We start from the raw sequence: 18,502 nt of genomic DNA, 5'->3' as shown, positions 1-18,502 counted from the left end.
CTATTTTAAAAATTTACCTCCTTGCTGTGTTTTTACTTTCACAGGATCAGAAAGTGGTCCTGGACCAATCCCAGTATAAGCCTGGACCCGGATGGTGTAGATGGTGTGAGGGGTGAGGTCACTGATGGTGGTGAGCTTGTTGTCCTGTACAGGCTGACTCTTCCAGGATTGTATTGGCAGTGATGGGTTGGTGGTGTAGTATAACTTGTAACCCTGGAGAAAAATGGTATGGTATTGTTAAATCTGAACAAAGGAACTCCCGGGTATGTAGGTAAAAAGAGGTTGACTTTTTTTATATCCCTTGTTTAGCCCTCATGCACAGCAGGGCAGAGGAGCTTTTCGACATTGAGACGGTAAATGTTTACAATCACTGTACAGTGTAAATTCCTAAAATTTCTCCCCCTTTCCCCCAACAAACTTGGGGGACTGTGGGGAATCGGGGGTTTCTGGGGGGGAGCAAATGAGGCTGATTTTGACCCCCGAAAAAATCTACGGGAAATTTTAAAAAAATCCCTGAAAATCAGGATTTCTCGTAAAAATTATCCCATAAATCCCTAGATGTAGCGACGTGTAAAAAGGCCGAGGGGCTGCGCACCCCGGACCCCACCCCCCTAAGGTAATTAACAACCTAAACAAATCTAGGTAAATCTATAGAACAGCAACTCCTTACATATTCTTTTCTATTATACCCTTTCCCCCCAACAAGCTTGGGGGCACGAGGAGAATCGGGGTTTTTTTGGGGGGGAGGCAAAAGAGGCGATATATGGCGATCTAAAAAAAATCTAATTACAAAAACCTAACCTAACCTAACCTAACTTAACCGTGGGGGGCGCCCTCCCGGACCCCCCCTACAACACTAACCTAACCTAACCTAGGGGGCTGCGCCCCCCCGGACCCCCCTGTATCACTAACCTAACCCTAACCTAACGTATCCTTGCTTTGTGGCAGCTTCCCTCCCCCCTACCTCTACCAATACCCCTCCTCACAATACCTTAACGAAATGATGAAGGGCCTGGCTGGTCCTCTTCTCGATTGTACACTAACTTCCATCGCAGGAGCGATGATTTCCCAGTAATCAAATTCGCATTTTATTACAGCGCCACAATTTCTGGTTAAAGTTGAGGTTGGCAGGTTTTCCGCAACGCTCGCAATTCTTGGCATCGAGAATTAGTCTGTGTCGTACGCACACATCAACAGGTCTCGTGCCTTCCCTGTGTACTTATGGAAAAAGTCGAGGAGGCCGAGGTCACAATCAGAGCACCGAGGAAGAGAAGCAGTGGAATCCATCATGACTGACAAACGACTACTGTGTTAGGGTGGAGGGCGGCGAGTCCACCTTCCAGTTCACTTATTAGTGGTGGAGGAATACATTAGTGACGTCATTTCCCGTAGTTTATAGCGTATTTGCTTTATTTAGTTCACTTAATGGAGGAATAAGAATATTTATACTTATCTGAAACGTTGTTCTTCCCGTGTTCCTCTTTCAACTTGCTTAAAACGGCGAGAAAGAGCGAGATTTTTCCGAATGATCCAAATTCAGAACCAAGGTTCTGGAATCTTCCGTTGGCGTAATCCCTGACGTCATTTCCGTAGTTAGCGTATTTGAATGATTTTATAGGTGACTGAAGGAAGAATATTATTTCCTCCCATCTGAAGTGTTGTTCTTCGTGTATCCCTCTTTGAACCTGCCTAAAAAGCTAAAAATTCCCCGATGGAAAGGAATTCAGCCACGAAGCTTCTGTAAATTTCCACGTGCGTATATATATTTGACGTCATTTCCCCTAGTTAGCGTATTTCCTATATTTTCATAACTGACTGAAGAAAAAACAATATTTCCTTCCATCTGAAGTGTTGTTCTTTCTGTGTTCCACGTTCGACTAAACGTGGACAACACGTGCACACTCGCCACTTCAAAAGGAACTACATCGTGTTGTTGCGGGCGCGGTGCAAGTGTGTTAAGAGGCTCAGTCGACACAAGCTGGTGTAGACAGCACACAAACAGTGGACTTAGAAATTGGAAGTGGTGTTAAACTTTGTGACGCTAAAACAAGCAATGTTCTGTAGAGCACCCACTAAAACCTCGATAGAAAGTAAGTACGAGTCATATACTATCTATTAGCTACACTATTTTAGGAATTTACACTGTACAGTGATTGTAAACATTTACTCTCAATTTGTCTCCACCTTGCCTGAGAACCATACCCAGGACCTTTCAGTCATGTGCTGAACCTTTTCACAATGTAACTATGAAAATTAGACAGTGTAACTAAATCTGAATTTAATGGTAATGAAGTTGGGTCAAATCAATCATAAGGTTCATATATCAGTTCAGAATGAAATCCATTGGCAGCATCACAAACATACGTGTAATGAAAAAGGGGAAGCTTACCGTTATCTGCCCATTCGGAGTCTCTGGTTCATCCCACTGAATCACCATGGTGGAGGACGACAGTGGCCGCACGTGGACATTGCGCGGTGCACTTCCGGGCTCTGCGGGGGAAGAGAAATAATCTTAGACATAAATGTTACGCAAACTATATCAAACATTTCATGTAGTGCCTGTTCTTCCACATAATGATACCCATGCGTAATCGTTGAAGGCTAAACGCCGGCCTTTACACTATGCTGGGCAGAAGGTAATCAAACACGAAACTCCGTGACAAGTCATCAGCATGGATCAACACGGTACGTCACTACAACGGCGCCTGTGTCTGTGTGTATACATCACGATGTGCCATTGACCCACATTGTGATACATTTCTGGTATTTCGGTTTTCTTTTAGTTTTGTTGGTTCTAAAAAAGTCGTAACTTCATTTTATGCAGTAAAGATTTCTGTCAAGCGGTGTAGTAGTAGAAAAGTACCCAAATCAGACAACCTGACATTGTCTTTTTACCTTGGTGTACGCACGGTCCAGATAAGTATATCTGGACCGTGGGTGTACATACAAATAATCTTCATAAAATTGTAGTTTGTTGAGATGAGATATTTTGCCAATAATGGGCTGGAATCACAGTGTATTAAGTGATTCTCAGAGATCACTGAATAAAATGGAGAGAAAAGGCAAACTAATCTTTAATCTGAGAACATAATTGATGTGTCCAAACCTTGACTGAAATATTCGGATACTATTTCTCTTAGTTTTGAAAAAGAGGCAAGTTTAGGAAAAATGGTTTCGTTGATTGATTGCAGCAATACTATAAGTGAAAACACCCAGAGAGAGAGAGAGAGAGAGAGAGAGAGAGAGAGAGAGAGAGAGAGAGAGAGAGAGAGAGAGAGAAAGTAAGTGTACTTACATGGTATACATAACCTATTGAATAATGTTTTAACGAATGTCTAAATGTTCCAGTTTACTGCCAGTGTTTCTTGAGTGTTGCGTGCACCCTACAACACATCCTTCCTGCTAGTGATGTTCAACGAGAGCTTTAAGCACAAAACCTGGACCTAAACATCTTTCCTGACCACGTAAGCAAAAAAGATATTCATGAGAGAACACGGCATTTAAATATTTAATGCCGTTATATAGTGGAGGCAAGCGGTGGGTGATGGCGGCAGGCCGAGGAGACCCAGTTCCTTCCTCTTATTACAGGCTACTGAAGTAAATTATGTTCCAATAACCTTGCGCCGCGCTCTCCGGGGTTTATAAGGCGACGTGCAAGAGTCTCGTCGACCAAGTGCAAACCTTAATTTCAGGAAAGTTAGTATCTCCTGGTCTCCTTGCCCAGGCCCTTCCCACACCCGCCCCACAAATGCCACCCACCGGAGGCTGTCAAGAGGTGTGTGTGTGTGTGTGTGTGTGTGTGTGTGTGTGTGTAATTCACCTCGGTCGTCTGCTGGTCACCCAGCCAGTCTTCCCCATTACGGAGCGAGCTCAGAGCTCATAGACCGATCTTCGGGTAGGACTGAGACTACATCACACACAATACACACCAGGAAAGCGAGGCCACAACCCCTCGAGTTACATCCCGTACCTATTTACTGCTAGGTGAACAGGGGCCACACATTAAGAGGCTTGCTCATTTGCCTCGCCGCTTCCGGGACTCGAACCCGGCCACACACACACACACACACACACACACACACACACACACACACACGTGTGTGTGTGTGTGTTTATGTGTGAGGTTTCTGTAGCGAAACAATAAAAGAAAAGTAAGTGTTGCTGTTAATGCTGTTGCTAATGATAACAGTGATAACAACAACAACAATAATAATAATAATAATAATAATAAATATTCAATAACGTCCAGGTAATTTAGATGGAATGTCTACATATATACATTAATCTGTATAGATTTCACAGCTAGTAGATAAAAGCGAGTGTACACACGTGAGAATGCGGCCGGATACAATTTACATCAGCAGAGGGAAGGATATGATGAAAAATAAAACCTCTCCTAATAATGGGCCGGGTAAAACCTTCCAGATGTCTTCAGACACTCTGCGAGCAAACAATCATCTCCCACACAGCCACTCTGCATCTGAGCCGTCGATTAAAACGGTGTTGTGCTACAGACCAAAATCTCGCTGAAAACTTAACTTCCCTGAAAGTTTTAAGGGCATAGTTTGCATAAAATGAAGTTCAGGCTCAGGATAAACTACAGTAATATGCCAAGAACTCCCGGAGGTGTTGGCGGGGCGAGAGAAGGAAGGAGAGAGAGAAGGAGGGAAGGAAGGAGTGACAAGAGTGGAGCGCAGTCAGCCTCCAGTCCGCACTCATTTCCTTCACAGGCCATTGGGTTGTACGAGGGCTGCTGGCAAAGTCTGAGCATTGTCACCGGTTAATTGTTTCCGGAAGTGACATTACGCCTCGTAGTGCAAATATGGTAATGAACTCCCTTTTCAGAGTGCTGTTCCTTACTTGCAAGAAAGACTTTGGGGATTAAAAAACAAATTGGGTCATATCCTAATATAATTGTTGCTTATTTTCCGTTTCATCAATCATCTAAATGTTATTATTTACTTGAAACAAACACACACACACACACACACACACACACACACACACACACACACACCACGTAGTGTAGTGGTTAGCACGCTCGGCTCACAACCGAGAAGGCCGGGGTTCGAGTCCTAGGAAGTAGCGAAGCAAATGGGCAAGCCTCTTAACATGTAGCCTATGTTCACCTAGCAGCAAAATAGATACGGGATGTAACTCGAGGGGTTGTGGCCTCGCTTTCCCGGTGTGTGGAGTGTGTTGTGGTTTTAGTCCTACCCGAAGATCGGTCTATGAGCTCTGGGCTCGCTCCGTAATGGGGAAGGTTGGCTGGGTGACCAGCAGACGACCGTGGTGAATTACACACACACACACACACACACACACACACACACACACACACACACTCTAATATTTTCATCATCATTTGCTATGCAGTTCTTATGCAGCGATGGGAGTACGATGACTTACAGGAGGAGCAGGCAGTGAGTGAGTCGTACTGGCAACGAAGACTGACAATAACTAATTCAGATAACGAGGAATGACGCCACAACAGCCATCTCTTAACTACCACTGATGCTTAATGGGTACTTACATTTATATCCATTAGTCACATACTTACCACCTATTAGCAATATTACCCAATGCCAAACGCTCCATACATATGACACAATTATGCAAATTAACGTGCGTGTCCTGAGTGTCCTCGCCTGCAGCAATTACGCCACAGGGTGCACGGAGAGGCGCGATAATGTCAGAAGAGGAGCATTAGGGAAAGTATACATACGCTGTGCTTGTTCTCAGACAACACTACAAAACAACAACACGACCATCTAAGCACGTGTCATTGCTAGAATCTGCCCTCACTCATTGGCCCCGAACAGGAGATTGTTATCAGACCCAAATCTCTGTCACTGTCTGGAAGCAGAGGTATGCTGTCTCATAGTGGGAAATTTGCGGTGAAAGTAGCCAGAAGCTGCAGTGTATCATCATTATTATTATTATTATTATCATTATTATTTCTATTATCATTATTATCATTATTATTATTATTATCATTATTATTATTATTATTATTATTCTTAGCAGCAGCAGCAGCAGCAGTAGTAGTAGTAGTAGTAGTAGTAGTAGTAGTAGTAGTAGTAGTAGTAGTAGTAGTAGTAGTAGTTGTTGTGTACTGTTGGTTGAGACGTTCTGCTATCACCACCTCTTGCTAATTTCCATCGATTTTCTCACTATCCTTATTTTTGAGTCTACACATAATATTTCTTCTAAACCTTAATTCTCTGCTTTCTTATGACCAACATTCCAGCAACTAATGTCTCGATGTCCACGCGAACCTATGAACGCACCTCCCCATAACTACAAGTGCCAGCAAGCAGTGACCCGCAGCAGCTACAAGGCACAAGGTGGCATTCCCAGGAACGCCAGCCGTTCGCCGCCGCAGCAGTCCTTTCAGAATTCCTAATTAAAGAGAAATGGCCGGTCCTATCGCTTGGTGGGTTATGCAGCGCGGTGGTGCCAACACTAGGGGTTATATACTCGCTGAGGCGCCTCAAAACGAGCAGAGATAATCTAAATGGGAACACATTAACACTTGCCATGGTGGGGAGCTGCTAGGAGACGGGAGGACCAATGTGCGCTATACCTTCGTTACGACTTTCCGACAGACGAATGTTGATTTCATGTTTAATCATCTGCAGTAAATATGCGATCCGTGAAGGAGAGCAGGAAGGCTCTGAGGTTTGTACTACGCTAGGTTAGTTAGCTTCAGGTGGTGTAATTTGTGAAGGTGACGTGCTAATATTAGACCTTGATAGACAGAAGGTGACTTGTTTTACCTATTTCGTTTTTTAGTAAGCTTTTCTTCCAACGCCCCGACTCAGCCCCCCCCCCCCTCTCTCTCTCTCTCTCTCTCTCTCTCTCTCTCTCTCTCTCTCTCTCTCTCTCTCTCTCTCTGTTTCTTCTCATTTCCACCTAATTACTCCTTTCTCAGAGCCCTGTCCTGCCTCCCTCTTTCTCTGCACCTCATTCGTTGCCTCTACCACTCGTCACCATTCCAGAGCCATTCCAGCGGACGGCGGCCCTCCTTCAGAAACAACACCGGGTTTTTTTCTTTCCGTGTGTGTGTGTGTGTGTGTGTGTGTGTGTGTGTGTGTGTGTGTGTGTGTGTGTGTGTGTGTGTAATTCACCTCGGTTACCTGCTGGTCACCCAGCCAGTCTTCCCCATTACGGAGCGAGCTCAGAGCTCCTTCGGGTAGGACTGAGACCACAACACACTCCACACACCGGGAAAGCGAGGCCACGACCCCTCGAGTTACATCCCGTACCTATTTACTGCTAGGTGAACAGGGGCTACACATTAAGAGGCTTGTCCATTTGCCTCGCCGCGCCGGGACTCGAACCTGGCCCTCTCGATTGTGAGTCGAGCGTGCTAACCACTACACTACGCGGTGTGTGTGTGTGTGTGTGTGTGTGTGTGTGTGTGTGTGTGTGTGTGTGTGTGTGTGTGTGTGTGTGTGTGTGTGTGTGTAATTGTTGCCCTGCAGTAATATACACATAAGACACCTATTACATCATGACAGCTACATATATCTATAGCAATGAATAAGTGCGGCGTAGTTTGTGTATCGGAAACAAGTGAAGTAAAAGAAAGGAAAAGGAAAGTAAGGATAAGAAAGAAGTGAGTGAGGCAATTCACGCTTGGCTGATGTTAGTGAAAGCCTTGGCATCTTGAGGAGGAAAATGAGAGGCTGGTGGTGGTGGTGGTGGTGGTGGTGGTGGAAGCATTTGAATGGGTGATGTGGAACACGTGTGGGCTGGTGTTGTAATGGGAGGCCCCGGGGGTGGGAGGGTAAGAGTATAGGGGTGCGAAGGAAGGACTGGAGACAAGACAACAATGGGGCGATAACTAAATAACTGGATATAACAAATAACTCGGTTGAAAATAACTAAGAAAATAACCAAATGAGCTAGAACCGACCAACTAGACTATTCAATTAACTACACTCTACCCAACTAAATGAATTAAGTAAGAAACTAGGCCAGAAATACCTAAGTGAACTTCAACTAACACGACGATAAATGAGAGAATGGGATAAACGAAATATATGCTGAACAATAACTAGGAAATTCAACAAGGAGCTACAACTAAAAAGACTGTAACAAACTAACTAAGGAACTAAACTATAAGAATAAAACACACTGGAGGAAGATAATGAGGAGGAGGAGGAGGAGGAGAAGGGCACAGTACCATAGACACTACTCAAGATGGCCCACAACGCATCGTGGCCTCTCAAGACGGTCCCCTGAGGCAACATTTTTCACCGCCGCCTTGGGGGAGCCACGCGGCACAGCCCAGGGATGTCCAAGTGATCCATCCCAAGTACCTTCTGGGATCCTGCGGCGTTCCCCTTCAATACATCACGCGGGAGACTCAAGACTGCCCCTACGAGTCAATCAGGACATCCACCTTGCTCTCTCTCTCTCTCTCTCTCTCTCTCTCTCTCTCTGTGTGTGTGTGTGTGTGTGTGTGTGTGTGTGTGTGTGTGTGTGTGTGTGTGTGTGTGTGTGTGTGTGTGTGTTGGTTGCTACAACACTATGATGGTAAGAAATATAGGTCGGTCTCTCTCTCTCTCTCTCTCTCTCTCTCTCTCTCTCTCTCTCTCTCTCTCTCTCTCTCTCTCCGCTACTCATTCTTATGCACCTTTTCTGATTAAAGTTTCCTCGTGACGGGAAGGGAAACCGTCACCACCCCCACTACCACCACCACCATCCCCACTACTACTACTACTACTCCAGGATGAAAACAGGCGGAAGGCCGAGGTGAGGGAAAAACAAGATATGGAACGCTATAGTATGGGATGGAAATGGTGACCGGTGACTACATTACCACCAAGAGAGAGAGAGAGAGAGAGAGAGAGAGAGAGAGTAGATGAATGCAAATAGGAAAGAGGTGAGGCGTAAAGAGGATATAGAAAAAGGGGCGAGACAAGCTGTTAGGTGGAGCTGGTAATAGAGGGAGTGAGGTGGAAGAGGTGAGAGAAGAAGGAGGAGGAGGAGGAGGAGGAGGAGGAGGAGGAGGAGGAGGAGGAGGAGGAGGTTAGGGAGGGACAGCATGGGGTCTGGAAAGGGTGGGAGCCGAGGGGGTAGAGGTGCTCAGGTGGTGGAACAACAGACTGGGATTAAAACGCCTTCCAGTGGTGGCGGCGTCCAACAGTCCAGTAATGACTCTCTATCACTCACCCGCCCGCTACTTCCTCTAATTACACTTACGCCACCTACACCTACACCTACACCTACATGCGAGTCTTGTACGCGTGTCAATCATTTTAACATGGCCCACCTCCTACACAACGCTCTCTACACTTTTTTGACCTTACCGTGAAGTGTCTACCTGTCTGTCTGCTCGTGTTTCTATAGCTGAAATGAATGATCTGTGGCCTAACTAAGGTCTTCTTCCTCCATCTCCTTCTCTTCTTATCTTCCTTCTCCATATCCATCTTTTTTTTCTTATTCTTTTTCTGCTTTTTTTTTTTTTTTTTCTCCTCTTCACACTTACTCACATCAACCTGCATATTTTTTTTTTTTTTTGTGAATTTCAGATAACATTGTTACTTCTATATGTAACTGATCCCCGCCAAAGTGCAGGTTTTGTATCCAATTATATGAGTGTATATTTAAAACCACGATTCATATGCAATTTACACCAGTATGTATCTTTGCAACTGTGCCTCGAATCCATCACTACCTTAGCGAATTGCAAACACACACAAGATGAAAAGAAATATGTATACAAACACATCAACACAACCACGATCTAAGGCACCACCACCACCACCACCACCACCACCACCAACTACCATCACCACCACCACCACCACCACCACCACTCCTCCAACAAATAAAATCTGTCGTGTAAGTGGCAAAGGCAAGACAATACCAGCACACGCCACCACACGCCTCTCACCACAACCACCACCACCACTCGCCCCACAACAGTACCCGCCGTGGTGACTGAGAAACACTCGCCACAACACCTCCAGCCATCATATATTATTGCCAATTATAACTTTTTTAACACTGTGCATCTCAAGGTGGCTCTGGGGCGCTGTTTTCAGAGCTGCGGGATCTTCATTCTCTTCTCTCTCTCTCTCTCTCTCTCTCTCTCTGTGTGTGTGTGTGTGTGTGTGTGTGTGTGTGTTTCTACTTTTTGCCTGCCACACTCGAAACAAACTCTTCAAACTACACATTTCATTTTTTCATTCATTGCATCTAGTTAATGTGTGTGTACTCATTAAATATTCTCGTGTTCCGTATCCGAATCCGTAGTGCGGATATTATACTCAAATTTAATCACCTCCCGTCCGTAATTGTGAAACTCGAACGGAGAAGCGTATTATTTTTTTTTCTTTTTTTTCCTTCTACGACTTTGTACTCTCGTATAAAGTGAAATATCGCCACAGCTACCTATAATGTAGAAGTTACTATAATTTGATGATTCTTTTTTCTTTCTGCCTCCCCCACCCCTGTTTTCTTTCTCTCGTATTTACTTTCTCTAATGGAAGCTGTAATTACTGGTAGCCTTTTTTTTTCTCCTTCTTCCACGGTCATCAAGCTGTGAGTCCAACTTCTTCTCCGACTAGTTAAAAAAAAAAAAAAAGAAAAATGAAAAGGGTAGCAATGTTTCTCGTTTCCTTTCCTCCCCTCCCACGTTCCCCCCAAATTTTTTCTTTAGTTCTTTTTTTTACTTTCTTTCGTGGAACATTCAATTTTCTTTTTCGTAACTTTCATTCAACAACTCCCTGGAACTTCTATACTACACCACGTAATCTCTGTCCACTCGTATTTACAGGAAGCGTGTGTAAGTGAAAGAGAGAGTGACAGTTCATTTCTTCACATTACATACTCTGAAGCACTTGCCCTACGTTTATCACACACCACTCACTAAGCTTTCCTCTCATAGCACTGACGGCCACAACAGTTTTCCAAGGCCACACGGACGACTAGCAGGGTCTTCAAGAGAGTTTCTCCTTATGATATTCTAGAAATCATGCTAATCTATCACCAGAACCAAAATAATACCCTTAAAAACATAAGTATCTTGAACTTGAGCCTTTGGAAAGCAGTGATGGTGGGATAGCAAAGCGTTTCAGAATACAGACCTGACTCTACTGCCTGCTAACCTCGTATTTCTGACTTACTCGCTATATGACCGCCGTTGTGAAGCTAAAATAAACCAACCTATCAATTCCTTCCTCTCCTCCCCTTTATTGCAAGGCCTTGGGGGAATCAGTATCATTAGGCAATTTACGCGGCTACAATCACTGTGTGTGTATGTGTGTATGTGTGTATGTGTGTGTGTGTGTGTGTGTTACAGGGTGGCGCGGAGGGAGGCAAGGGATAAGCGCCTTTCTATCTTATACTTGTTAGTTTTTAAAGTTTTCCTTCACTCTCGACTGGGTTATGATGGGGAACGCCAGAGTTTTAGGGGAAGCAAAACACCACGGTAATTGAAGAACAAGGGATGCGAAGATACAAGGCGGCGGCGAGGACAGAGTGACAAAATATTAACGAAAAAAAAAAAAAAAAGGAGAAGATATATAAAGTGAATCTAATATGCAGCAACACTACATAAAATATCAAGTAACTCGAGATGAAGGTGCGAGGGAGTAGAGAGGGAGAATATTCTTCAAGGAAACTTGTAATTGTTGAAGGGTGAAGTGCAGCGCTTGACAAAGAGAGAGAGAGAGAGAGAGAGAGAGAGAGAGAGAGAGAGAGAGAGAGAGAGAGAGAGAGAGAGAGAGAGAGAGAGAGAGAGAGAGAGAGAGAGAGAGAGAGAGAGAGAGAGAAACAAGATTGCGCAGCATACGAGCTAGGAAACGGAAAATATTGAGAAGGAAATTAGAGAGAAAAATCTGAGAAAATAACAAGAATGACTGAGAGAGAGAGAGAGAGAGAGAGAGAGAGAGAGAGAGAGAGAGAGAGAGAGAGAGAGAGAGAGAGAGAGAGAGAGAGCATTTCATAAGCCCTGCAGAATGCGCTCTTACGTAATATCAGAATCACCTAACTGGCGCACGAAGGTTACATCGGATATCTGCTCCGGGCCGGCGAGATGTAAGTTTGCCGAGTCCCGAGTGTTTCAGCTTTTCAACCGTCCCACAAAAAGCTTCCTCGTCTGCATGGTGCTATTTTTACCACTCCACCCAGGACAGGACGGAAGGTGAGGCGGATGAAAGAAGAGGGACGGCGGGGACTGACCAGTGTCAAAAAATAGATGGAGCTAAAAAAATAAATGAGTGGGACAGTTTTGACAGCGCGGGGGAGTTCATAAAGCATTGTGGCTGCTGCTGCCGTCACTCTACCTAAAGACTGCATCCCAAACAAGGCCTGTGCTGGATCCTGCCATAAATACAGCTTATGGTCTATAACTGTTCAGGCGTTACTCAGAAAACTCGAGTCTGCTTAAAACTTTTATCTCATAATTTCCATGTAACTGTCATAATTTAAAACAACTATTCCGGTTATGGCGGCGCTGCAATTCCTGCCAGAGTTTATATCCCGCTTATGTTCTTGAGGAAGATGAGTGGTAGCGACCCGCGCTAAATTGGGGAGACTGCATGTGTGGCGGGCTGGGTCAGGGCGCCCCTAGCTCGGTGACAGATTGACGGCCATCTCTCGCCTTGCCTTTGCTCGCCCCACCGGCCTTGCATTCTTAACACTACCAGGGAAGAGGAAGACGTCAACTCCCACCGCGGCGCGCAACATGCTGTGCTGAAGTTGCCAATATCCCTGGTAATCCTATCGCACCACCCTCCCCTGACACCCTCTGATTACCTTGATTTCATTATGAGAAGACAATTACTATCTTTTGCATCCTGACATCATCGCCTGCCACAACTCTCTCGTCTCTTTTTACAGTAGAGCACAACCACCACATTGATTTTCCTGTGGCTTACAAGCATTTTTCTTACCATTTTATTCACTTCCTTAATAGTTGTTACCCTCGGGCGCTCCATACCCCAGTGAGCTGGTGGTCGTTACCTGCTAATGGCGATCAGTGGCTATCACAACACGTCTATAAACAACGGAAGCGATTCTGTCTCAACCAAACTCCGAACTATTTTCTGTAGTTTCGTGCTGAAGGAGGTTCAGGAAGGAGGTTCAAGAAGGTCACAAGAAAGATTCACATCAGAAAGGGTGAGGAAGAACTCGAGAAAAGCTTGGCTCCCTCGCGTCACGGCCTTCAGGGATCTGTCTCGAGGTGAAGAGACACACGAGACAACGCCTGGGGAGTTGTAAAGCTTCCCAATGTATAAAGTGTATCATGAAATTGGAACTTCGTCAGACTCAAAACTATTGCAGTCTTTCGGCAAATGAAGAATTACGCTCAAACAACGCAATGTTTTAGTGCACAGCTCTCTCTCTCTCTCTCTCTCTCTTCCGTTTTTTTTTACATCTCTTCCGTTTTTTTTACATTGCAATAGTGTAGTGCAGCCTCTACACAGTTTCATCCAAAAGCTCTGAGGTGAGAAAATGAGCCAGAGAGGGAAGACACAGGGCGGGAGGTGATTAAAGGCGCGGATGACGTGAGAGTGATGGAGGGGGTGATGATGGAAGGGGTGGTGAAACGAGGTGATTGAAGGGAAGGTCTTACTAACACGGGGATAATGTGAAAACTTGAAAAATTTATCAAAGGTCCAAGACGGATCGTAAAAAAAGAAAAAGAAAACCCCCGAGCACTTTACTCACATATTATGTAAATATGTTCCGCTCTGCCGCCGCTTCTCTCCAACTGCTTAATACGCACAGATTTATGAGGACGGCGCCGCTAACTCTTCCTCGCAAGGAGATGGATGCTGGACGAGCTGGCGGGAAGACGAGAGGCAAGACAGAGGCGCGGGGCTGAGGCTGACAAACGCGCACACACCATTATGCAACTGAATGAAGAGCTTAAATTTTGACGAACCATGTATCGGAAGGATCGAGAGCTTCGGAACACTGGTTTGTTTCCACTACGACAGCCTCAGAATTCCTCGGACAAAATGAGGAAGATATACAATCAAGAAGATGAAAACAACTTCGTGAGAAAATAACTAAAACTACAATGAGAGAGAGAGAGAGAGAGAGAGAGAGAGAGAGAGAGAGAGAGAGAGAGAGAGAGAGTAATGGTGATGCGACTAGCAGTGCTGACGTGGTGTAGGTCAGGTGGCCAGTGGAGTGATGAAAGAGACGGGCAGGCACAGTGCACGAGCAAGGAAGACGGAGGAAGAAGACGCCGCCTCCTCCGCCTTCACTCATAGCAATTTCCGAAATAGGCAATACTTCACAAGACTAACTTTCCCGGAGGCTGCTGGCAAGAGAGCAACTCATCCGCCACCCGGGCACTCGGCGGTGATTAGTTAACTCAAACACTCCGAATATTCATTGCAGGGCCGATGGAATTCACCCGACGGCCTTTCCTGGGCTCCTCAGTGATTCATCTTGGGAGTAATAGCCTTCGATCCTCCAAAAGGAGACCCAACAACTCAACTCAGCTCTTTCTCTGCCGCACACAGCCGCACGTGGTTGCCCATTGCCCTCTCACACACAGTCAACTTTTTCGAAGCTATAGAATTTCGATAAAAAGAGTCAAATGAAAAACCGCTACTCTCTCTCTCTCTCTCTCTCTCAACTTTTTGATTGCTGTGTGAGATGAGTTTAATGAGTTACTCCTCTGACGTGGCCTTCCCCCGCTCACCAGTGCCGGCGTGGAGACAGAAGTTCACTGGATTAAACCTAAAGCAGGACATAAATACTCCTTCGAAAGTTCGGAAGCGGAGAGTGCGCGAAACGTTTCCAGGTGCGTCGTAAACGTTCCGGCCGAGGTTTGGAACATTTGAACGCAGACACGCGAGGGAGGAAGAAGAATATCGGCCATCATGGGGAAGGGGGAGGAGAGGGGAAGGGGAGGGAATGGCGAGGGAAAGGGGCAGCGCAGAGGGACCCGTCACAGGATTTATAGCAGGGACGGGGACACGACAGCGGCGGCCCCACGACACAAGGGAGGGACAGGAAGATGCCGATGACGACCTCCATAACTCAATATTCAAGACAGGATCGGAAGGGGTGGCAGGGGTGGGTGGAAAGGCTGACGACGAAAAAAAAAAAAAGTAAAAACAAAATATAAAAACGAAGGGGAAAAGGATATGGCGGGTATGGAGAGAAGAAAAGAGAGGATTTGCAAACACTACAAAAAAAAAAAAAAAAAAAAAGAAATTGATACAACATGCAAATGGAAAGAAGTAAGAAAAAAGAAAAACAAATACATAGGCAGGAAATTCTTTACAAATGCTCCCAATTCCTTGTTCCGAGAGAGAGAAAAAAAAAAGGAGGCGAGGAAGGAAGGGTATGGAACGGACAAGATGCAAACGAGTGAGTGAAAGGATCCCATAGGGGAGGTTTGGGGGAGTGGGAGAAGAGAAAAAAAAGAATCTCTGGAAACAGCTCCATCAGTCCTTCCCATTCCACCCATCCCTGGCCCAACACACGAGGCCGAGGGTGGAGAATGGCGGGTGATGATAGGAAAGGTAAAAGAGGACAGGAAGGCAGACAGAAATCTAGATGGAGAGATGAGACAAAACTTTCCGCTGGACTGACTGGGAGAGACGACCAGAGAGATATGAATACAGGTAAGAGAAGACACGTTTGGAATAAGGTGAAATAGGAGAAACTGCTGATTAAGTTTGTTATGAATGAAAGGAAACATCAGTCCTGGAAGTTTGTCATCTCTATACATGTACACAAGCAGGCAAAGTAAAAAAAATATATCATAATCTCGCCAGGAATGTTTCTCACGCTACCCAAGTTTACGTCTGTCAAGTTCCCGCATCGCTCTCCGCCTCCCGCCGAGCACCGGGCCCCAAGAACACCAGGTAAATATCCTCGGCTCAGCGGTCCTTTTACCAAATTGGGGTCTGAGGGGCGAGCATCACAGGGGTCACCCAGGTGGATAACACGAGGACCCGCCCACTGGAAGAAGCCGTGTGTGTGTGTGTGTGTGTGTGTGTGTGTGTGTGTGTGTGTGTGTGTGTGTGTGTGTGTGTGTGTGTGTGTGTGTGTGTGTGTTGTTACAAGCTTGCCTGGTAATTCCTTCGCCAGCTGATAAAAGTTTCTCTCATTTATTGATATTCCGTTATTTCACTCCTGACAATTTAAGATTCGTATTATTCTGAACAGATATTTAGTCAATGAATCTATGTTTTCAAGTACGATTTCTCACAGGTTTGTTTTGAAGCAATACAGTTTTTCTCCCCACAATACAGTAAATATATATTTTTTTCCACAGCAAAGTCAAACAAACCGAACGTGGCTTTCCATTTACCTATTAAAATTGGACTCCTATAGAATGTTGTCCAGTGCAACTCACGCTGGGATGGAGGACGCTAGCACGGGCACACTGCAGCTCCTTCACGCCAGGATCCATTTGTTTTACCGTTCAGAGAGAGAGAGAGAGAGAGAGAGAGAGAGAGAGAGAGAGAGAGAGAAGAGAAGGAGATGCAGTAGGAGCGTCTCTATCGGAACAGCACCTATACTCCAATCCTCCTCCTCCTCCTCCTCCTCCTCCTCCTCCTCTTTCTTCTCCTTGTTTACGAATCTTCTCAACTAGACTCACATTTCAATACTATTCCTACACATCCTTCCTTCCCACCCTCCGAGACTAGCACACGTATATACCCAACACACGAGACACCAGCGACATATGAAAAAATAGTGTTACGTGGGGCGAGTTAAGACTATATTGCTCTTCACATGTCTTATTCTCTTTCATGATCGCGCTGAAAGACACTTTACATATAGCATGCAATATAAAGTGGAAGAGGCAATACATACACGAACAGATGATGCAAGTCTATCCGTCTCACAGCGTCTATGTATGTCTTTTGAAGTCAGGGTCACAAGTCAATTAAACTGCCCGTGTGTTGTGCATTGCCTCACACACACACACACACAAAAAAAAAAAAAAAAAAAAAAAAAAAAAAACTAAGTCCCCTGATCTGTTGACATTCTCCTTGCAAAACCCGCCAACTAAAAGACTCCCAGCACATCAGAGGAATTAACACCAACGAAAAATGGTGAGGGAAAAAGCACATTGGCAGGCGAGCACTACTGTACATACACTGTGAAACCAAGACCACTTCATGACCTTCCCCTTTATGCCTGTCAGAGAGAGAGAGAGAGAGAGAGAGAGAGAGAGAGAGAGAGAGAGAGAGAGAGAGAGAGAGAGAGAGAGAGAGAGAGAGAGAGAGAGAGAGACAGAGAGAAAGACTTCAAGGCAGGCAGGACACCCACCACCACAAGCACACGGAAACCAATCAAAAAAAAGAAAAGGAAAAGAAAAAAGACACGTACACATTTTGTTTGGTCTTTGTAAAGGGAGTGAACAGATATACAAAGAGCGAGAGCGAGAGAGAGAGAGAGAGAGAGAGAGAGAGAGAGAGAGAGAGAGAGAGAGAGAGAGAGAGAGAGATCACAACACCAGACAGAAAACCCAAATCTCCATGCACCGGCCAACCATCCCATTAATCCCCCTCCCCCAGAACTCTGCGCTTTGTCCTTCTCTCGGATCCGACGCGCACTTCGTTGAAATTTGTTTGTCGATAGAAATCCAACAACTATGCCAACTTAACCCGCTGAATAAATAAAACGTAAAGGAAACCAACTCGCCGAGGGTAACACAAGTCAAACAAAAGCTCGGTAAGACTTGGCACACTGAAGGAAGAGAGGAAAATACTGGATAGAAGGGGGATGGATTGGAAATGTTTTGAGGTAACCTTGTCGTGTCTTTGTTTGGGTCCTTGCATTCATCTGGGTCCTGTCTCGTTGGGAGGTTAAGAAAGGTAAGTGAAGAGCAAAGTGTTAGTGTGGGTATGGTAAATAGGTAAGAAAGTTAAGAAGAATAAGGAAGGTGATAGGTAAGGAAGTTAAGAAAAATAAGGAAGGTAAGAATAATAAGGAAGGTGGCAGGTAAGGAAGGTAACAAGAATAAGGAAGGTAGATAAGAAAGGTAAGGAGAATAAGGAAGGTGATAGGTAAGGAAGGTAAGAATAATAAGGAAATTGATAGATAAGGGAGGGAAGAAAAATAAGAAAGGTGAAAAGGCAAGGAAGGTAAGAAGAATAAGGAAGGTGGTAGATAGGCAAGGAAGGTAAGAAGAATAAGGAGGATGATAGGTAAGGAAGGTAGGAAGAATAAGGAAGGTGGGTTTAATACAAATGGATTTTTATTGTTAATGCTTCATGACGTTTGTTTTCCATATTTCGTTAAGTGTGTGTGTGTGTGTGTGTGTGTGTGTGTGTGTGTGAGAGAGAGAGAGAGAGAGAGAGAGAGAGAGAGAGAGAGAGAGAGAGAGAGAGAGAGAGAGAGAGAGAGAGAGAGAGAGAGAGAGAGAGAGAGAATATCTTTCGTACCCAAAACGGAAGCGCTGTAGCCACAAAATCATTACAATTACAGAAATACAGCAGTGTGAATAAGAAAAAAAAAAAAAAACAAAAAACACAAAAAACACACAAGCGAAGTGAAATAA

General features: G+C 45.0%; 1 protein-coding gene across 14 annotated transcripts in view; it reads right to left on the bottom strand.

Annotated features, from left to right (window-relative positions):
- The window catches only part of LOC123520769 (tyrosine-protein phosphatase Lar-like), a 924,035-nt gene that overhangs the window by 25,940 nt on the left and 879,593 nt on the right, over nucleotides 1–18,502 (bottom strand). For all 14 annotated transcript variants that reach the window (XM_045283347.1, XM_045283346.1, XM_045283354.1 and 11 more), the window contains 2 exons: nucleotides 2,390–2,490; nucleotides 18–213 (listed from right to left, as the gene is read on the bottom strand). In XM_045283347.1, the coding sequence (XP_045139282.1) occupies nucleotides 18–213; nucleotides 2,390–2,490 (297 nt within the window). The remainder of the gene's footprint in view (nucleotides 1–17; nucleotides 214–2,389; nucleotides 2,491–18,502) is intronic.

Source organism: Portunus trituberculatus, chromosome 47 (assembly GCF_017591435.1).
Source record: "Portunus trituberculatus isolate SZX2019 chromosome 47, ASM1759143v1, whole genome shotgun sequence".
In the NCBI taxonomy this organism is placed as follows: Eukaryota; Metazoa; Arthropoda; class Malacostraca; order Decapoda; family Portunidae; genus Portunus; species Portunus trituberculatus.
This window is presented reverse-complemented; position numbering and strand designations above follow the sequence as displayed.